Source organism: Elephantulus edwardii, unplaced genomic scaffold, assembly GCF_000299155.1.
Source record: "Elephantulus edwardii isolate Elephantulus edwardi_28Jun2011 unplaced genomic scaffold, EleEdw1.0 scaffold00224, whole genome shotgun sequence".
NCBI classification, from domain to species: domain Eukaryota; kingdom Metazoa; phylum Chordata; class Mammalia; order Macroscelidea; family Macroscelididae; genus Elephantulus; species Elephantulus edwardii.
In genome coordinates, this window is record NW_006399974.1 from 4,965,170 (window position 1) to 4,972,003 (window position 6,834).

The window sequence follows — 6,834 nt, forward strand, 5'->3', positions numbered from 1 at the left end:
AATGGGAATAAATAAGCATCTCTTCTTGTCAGTTGGCCAGGCAGCTGTCCTGGAGATCTGGTGGTATACTGAGTTACTTGGTGGGCTGCTAATTGAAAGACCAGTGGTTCCAATCCATAAATTGTAAATCCCACAGGGGAAAGATCTACAATCTCCTCTGATAAATATTTAGGATAGCTCTAGTTGCCTAGTCATAAGAAGCTGCACTGCAATCTCAGTCACTTGGTCTGAATTCACCAGCTGTTCTATAGTGCAAAGGATGGGCAATCTCCACCTGCAGTTTACTGCCTCTGAAAGCACACTGAAGGGTTAGCTATGAATCAGCTTTGACACAACAAATGATTACCTAAATAGACCACTTTAATGTAGTCAAGAAATGTGACATATTCTAGAAAAATTTTTATAAAACAACACACAACTGAATATCAATATGAAAAAATTATCTTTATTCATCATTATAAATGTCTAATAAAATAGTGAAACATTAATATTACAATCTTTCAAGTATTGATGTTTATATTTAAACAAAGTGTCATTTATTATTTTTGCAAATTTATGATTAAAGTGAATATTTTACAAAAGTCACAAATGTTTCCTATTTTGTTGTTGTTGGTTTTCTTAAAATCCAGTCCTAGGTCTACTTGAAGTTTTTTTCTTACTTACAAAGCATTTTGTGGTACCTACAATAATCCAGATAACCACAACAGCTCCGATCACCAAAAACACCACAGCAATAATGTTGACTCCAGTGTGCTGATTTTCACCAGAACTGGGATTCTGAGGATTATCATCAGGACTTGTGTCTGCTTGTGGAATAAACAGTGCTACTTGTGCAATGTTGGATGTTTTTGATGTCAAATTGCCTTTATCAACACTTTTAATAGCAATAAATACATGTGTTGCATTTTCATCTGAGATATTGCCTGGTCTAAACATGAAGGTTTCCTTGGAGTTGGCTTCCTTTGGAGACAGACCAGTTGTGTTTACTTGAAGAGCATCATCAAAGTTATCTCTTAGATCAAGTATACTTCCACTTATTCTTATGATATACTCTTGAGCTAAAGAAAAACAAGTTACAGGTAATTTAAGATTTGAAGCATATATTTCCACATCTTTTAAAAACTTTTTAAAAATTCACTCATGCAGACTTTCCTACTCTCTCTCCATTCCCCCTGGAAAACAATTAATTATACATGTGGTTTCTAATCATCCATTCGTCTCAGAATGTCCTTCCTTTCACTCCTCCCAGTTCAATATTCATTATCTACACATTCTCTTTCTTCTCTTCTCCCCTCCCCCATCTTGATCCAATTATTACATTATTCACAATAGCAAAAAGATGCAAATAGCCCAGGTACCCATGAACAATTGAATGGATAGAGAAACTAGGGCACACACAGTAGAATACTAAGCAGTATTGAAAAACAATAAACTCATAAAACACAATACAACATGGATGAGTCTAGAAGTCATTATGCTGAGTGAACTATTTCAGTCACAAAGGGATAAATATGGCTTAAGCAGTTACTTTTTCATTTATATCCTCAAAAGTATAGTTTCATTGTTTATACTTGAGTGCTAATCCTTACACATTTTTAAATAAAAGATGACTCTTGACTTTTAAAATTCCACCAATTGCTACTTTTCACTATTTGGAATTTTGAGGCTAGATTAAGCATATCACATTTGATTCAAACAGTTCAGATTACAAAATCTGAAAATAAATTGTGACTATAACGGTAATACTTTATGGAGCTGTAAAGGAAAAATTGCTTTATTGGTCTACTTTTTCCAACTTGATTTTATAAGTTACATATTCTCAAACACTTTTTACAGCTGTGAGCATCACAAGACAAATCACCTTACCTGTTCCAACATCAAAATCATCTCCTGGTGCAGTCCACGTTAACGTGATTTCATCTTCATCAAATGTGGCCTCAAGGTCTGTGATTTGACTTGGTGGGTACATGTCAATTGTGGGATTATTTGGAACATTTGATACCACAAATGCACCTCCAGTTGCTGTTCTGCTGAAATTCTCCAAGGTTGCCTGAGTATCATTTGCTTCTTGTCTTGGTGGGTTCCCTTCAATTACGCCTGCAGGAAATACTTTCTGCTTTATATGGAGTTAAGATTTCCAGAACCCAGTAAAAATCCCAGTTGTCTTTTGTTTTTTTCATATATGTATTTACCTCTTTGCTAAGTGTGGAAAATAATCATAACTCAAGATAATGCAGAGAAAAGAATTGAAATATAACCCAAGGATGTCTTTGAAAGATTATGAGAAATTAAGTATTCAGTTTTGGAATATTCCAACTCTTGATAGTACTAAATAAGTACATAATATCTAATTCAGAAAAGCTTTGCCCTGTCATCACACCTAGTCCAGGTGTGTATTGACTCTCCTTTCACCATTTCTCTGTTAAGGATTTTATGTATGCAGACTGTTCTTCAAGAACAATGATATACCCTGACTCAGTTTGTCATACTCAAAATTGGAGAAATTCTACCTTCAGTGTCCTGGTTAAAACCATGTAGACTAGTAGTAAGGGTATATAGATTGCCAACAATGTTATATAATTCAATCTCTTCTTTAAAGGAATTGCTGAACCTCTCAAATTATCTCCAAGGTGGGAATAAACCTCGACAAATCCTTGCTGGTACCCTTCCATCCACTGCTACCAGCACACCCTTTCTCCATCAAGTGCTAAGGAACCTATGGTTCCATTCCAGTTGTTAACAGCAAACACTTAAATATTACAAGATAAGGTTAAAAAATGTAAACAATAAAAGAATTTGTTTTTAATCCTTATCATTACCCTGCTCCACACACTTTTAAAAAAATATTCCCAAATAAATATTTGCTTGTTTGCAATGTATTTGAGTTATTGTGAACAAAGCTGCAATAAACATGGGTGTGCATATATCTGCTTGGACGTCAGTTATGGTCTCTTTGGGGTATATTCCCAGTAGTGGAATTGCTGGGTCAAATGGTATCTCTATTTGCAACTTTTTGAGAAAGTGCCACACCGCCTTCCACAGTGGTTGCACGATTTTAGACTCCCACCAACGGTGAATAAGGGTTCCAGTTTCTCCACAACCTTGCCAGCATTTGTTGCTTGCAGTTCTGTTAAATTTTGCTATTCTGACTGGGGTGAGATGATATCTCATAGTTGTTTTGATTTGCATCTCTCTTAGAGCTAGGAATTTTGAACAAATCTTCATGTGTTTGTTAGCTATCTGAATTCTTTGTTGAAGTAGCTGTTCATATCCTGTGCCCATTTTTCTATTGGATTATTTACCTTTATCTTGTTGTGGTGACAATAGCAAGGAGTTGGAAACAACTTAAGTGCCTATCAACAAGCGAATGGATAGAGAAGCTGTGGTATATTCACACAATGGAATACTACATAGCATTGAAAAGCAACAAACTCATGCAATATTATTCCACATGGGTAACCCTGAAGGACATTATGCTGATTGAAGTATCTCAGTCACCAAAGGACAAATGCTGCATGGTGCCACTGTTGTAAAATAGGACTGACCTTGGGGCTGGGAGGAGACTGGAAATATGGGTTCAATTATGTATACAAGTATACTGCATTGAAACAGATAAGAGAAAAAACTGTTTAAACAGAATGTGTTATTAGGTATTTTTGTCATGATAGAACTTCAGAGTGAAGGCTGCATAGTGGAGTGGACCTGCGGGGAGTGATTGTAAAACAACGAAAGAATTTCCCTTTTACTTTTCTAAGAGGGTAGCCAGGAAATAAAATAACGTATTGCGATGGGAAAGTCTGCGGTTAGGGACCTCTCCAAAATACTGAAGAGCAACAGTTTCTCTCTGGAGACTAAGGTCCGCCTGATACAGGCCATGGTTTTTGCAATCACTTGTTATGCATCAGAGAGTTGGACAGTGACTAGGGAGGATAGAAGGAGAATTGACACCTTTGAGCTGTGGTGCTGGAAAAGAGTATTGAATGTACCATGGACTGCTAAGAAAACAAACAGATTCATCGTAGAGAGGATTAAACCAGGCTGCTCCTTGGAAGCAAGGATTCTGGGGCTTCGTCTGACATACTTTGGACATGTTCTAAGGAGAGACAGGTCTTTAGCGCAGGAGGGGAAGACCCTCTATGAGGTGGCTTGATTCAGTGACTGGGGTACTCGGGATGGATTTGTCAGAGGCAATGAGATTGGCACAGGATAGAGCACGGTTTAGGGCTGTTTTACATAGGGTCGCTATGAGTCGCAAATGACTTGACGGCAAATAACAACAACAACAACTGTAAATTTTCATTGCAATTAATAATAAATTTTAAAAAACAAAACAATAACAAACAAAAAACCAAAAAAAAAACCACCCAATATATTTGAGCTGAAGATGATCTCTGTCACTTGCTTATATTAAGACTCACCACACACTGACTTATTTCTTACAACTGAGCTAAATGTTAGCTAGCCCTTGAGCTAAATGTTGTTGCTGGTCTATGCAACTTTCTACCAAATATGGCTAACAATAATAATAATAATAATAATAAAATAGTTACCACCAAAAAATTAAGATTCACAGTAGAATTGCACTTTGCAAATTTTTCTATGGATGATTTTTCAGCATCAAATCACCAGGACTTTCTTCTTAAGTGCCTCTGAGTGGGCTTACACTGAACTTTTAGTGACTAGTCAAGCACATTAGTTGCTTACACTAGTCAGACTCAGTAATACTCAATATTTATTGTTATGTCTGCAAGTTCCTGTCCATAAATGAAAGAAAACCCTTATAGTCTGAGTAGTTAATTGTTTTGCAATATATTATTATTCAAGCTAATTAAACTTTTTATATCCATTACTCACCATCTACCACCCAGCCTGGTATATAGAGAGCTTTATTCAATGGACGCATCAGGCTTTTTGTGACAGTATTTGTTCCTCCTTGAACCCGTACTTTTAAGCTATACCTGCCATTTTCTGTATAATTTGTAAAATATCTGGAGTACACACCATCATTCTTGAAAGAATCAGCACCTTGTTGAAGAGAGAATGAATACATTATTATTGCAAAGAAGAAGAGAAAAATAAGCATTTTCTAATTAGAGGACCTTTATAAGCAAACACCCTAATTGAGTTTCCAGCTTTGACACTGTTCCTTTGGAGAATAATGCCACTATGCTCTCCCAGAAGTTATTGTGAGATGTGTCACACATATACATACATAGATGTTGTTATTGTTATGTGCCGTCCATTTGGAACAGATTTACAGCTAACCCTCCAGAGGGTTTTCCTCGGCTGTAAATCCCAAGGGAGGAGATTGCCCATATTTCTCTTACAGAGCAGCGAGTGGGCTTGAACTGCCTGCCTGTCAGTTGGCAGCACATCTCCTTCCCCATTAGGCCATTGGACCTCAGATATATACAACCCTTAATAAGTACTTACCATCTGGAAAGCACTATGCTAAGCATTTTATAGAAATTGGATGAATGAAATTTCTTACCAGTCTTGCTCTTTCTTATGATCTGTACCAATTCTTTTCCTGCCTGTCATAATACCCAACAACTCTGTTATTACAATACAAGCTTGTCTTAAATATTTATAAATTACCTGCACCATTATCCAAAAGTTCCAGAGTGTTCGTTGTTCCACTCTTTGATTCAATGAAAGCAGTCACTGTAGCTCCAAGCACAGGTAAGAACCCTTGTTGAACTTCTGCATAAACAATCATTGGGCTAGGGAAGGTATTCGTGTCTTTATTCATTTTGGTGTTCACTGTGATTGGAGGCACAGAAGAGCTTGATGCCCGAGAGGTAATTGTTACAGTTAATGTTTCTGAGATTGCTTTGGCTTGAAGACTGTAGGTCCAAATGCCAACCTAAAAAGTTCAATAAGATCAAGCTATTACTACACAAAAACAAGTGTTTGAGAAGTTTTGTAGCAGTCTACTTACTAATGACAAATGGAGGTATTTTCTAAAGGCATTCCTCCTTCACTAGTGTATGTTTTATGTTGTAGTTGTGTACCATTGAGTCGAAACTAATCTATAGCTAACCCTCCTTCAGCTCCTTCAGGTTTTCAGAGGCAGTTAATCCCACAAGAAGAGGCTGTCAATCCTCTTGTGAAGCAGCTGGTGGACTCCAACCACGTGCCTCTGGGATTGCAGTAGCCACTAGGCCACCAGAGCTCCCCACCTAGTAAATATCATCTGATTAAATTAGTTTTGAAAGTTTGTCTCAGTTTGAAGACTAAGGTGCATCAGTTCAAGCTATGGTCTTTTCAATTACTTATTATGCTTTGGAGAACTGGACAATGAATCCCTATGTCAATCCGTCTTATTGAGGGTCTTCATTTCTTTTACTGATTCTCCTTTTTCCCAAGAATGGTGTCCTTTTCAAAGTACTGGCTCCTTCTAACAATATGCCACATGTATGTGAAACAAAGCTTTGGCCAACCTCTTCTTTAAGAACCATTCTGGCTGCACTTACCCAAGACATTTTTATTTGTTCTTTTGGTAGTCCATGGGACAGTCAATACTTTTCTCCAACACTACAACTCAAAGGCACTAGTTCTTCTTTACTCTTATTCATTGTCCACCTTTCAAGTGCATAACATAAGTAATTGAAAAGACTATGGCTTGAATCATGTGCATCTTAGTCTTTAAATTGGTAAGGCTAATAAGGAAAGAAACTATAACTCTGTATACCATGTTGACAAGATCCTTTCCACATTTCTTCCTGAAAATCCTTGGTAATCTGTATTTTATCCCTTTCTTCTTTCTCCTGATATGTAAGTTCTTCTTTCCTTATATCCTAATAGGATTATAATGAGTGCAAAGTATATTCT

General features: G+C 36.8%; 1 protein-coding gene across 1 annotated transcript in view; it reads right to left on the bottom strand.

The window, feature by feature from the left end:
- Positions 1-618: 618 nt before the first annotated feature.
- Positions 619-6,834, bottom strand: part of LOC102851360 (calcium-activated chloride channel regulator 4-like) — a 43,820-nt gene continuing 37,604 nt past the window's right edge. Inside the window, exons 10-13 of the mRNA XM_006898234.1 lie at positions 5,599-5,866; positions 4,855-5,025; positions 1,867-2,097; positions 619-1,058 (exon numbers count right to left, since the gene is read on the bottom strand). Of these exons, the coding sequence (XP_006898296.1) occupies positions 619-1,058; positions 1,867-2,097; positions 4,855-5,025; positions 5,599-5,866 (1,110 nt within the window). The remainder of the gene's footprint in view (positions 1,059-1,866; positions 2,098-4,854; positions 5,026-5,598; positions 5,867-6,834) is intronic.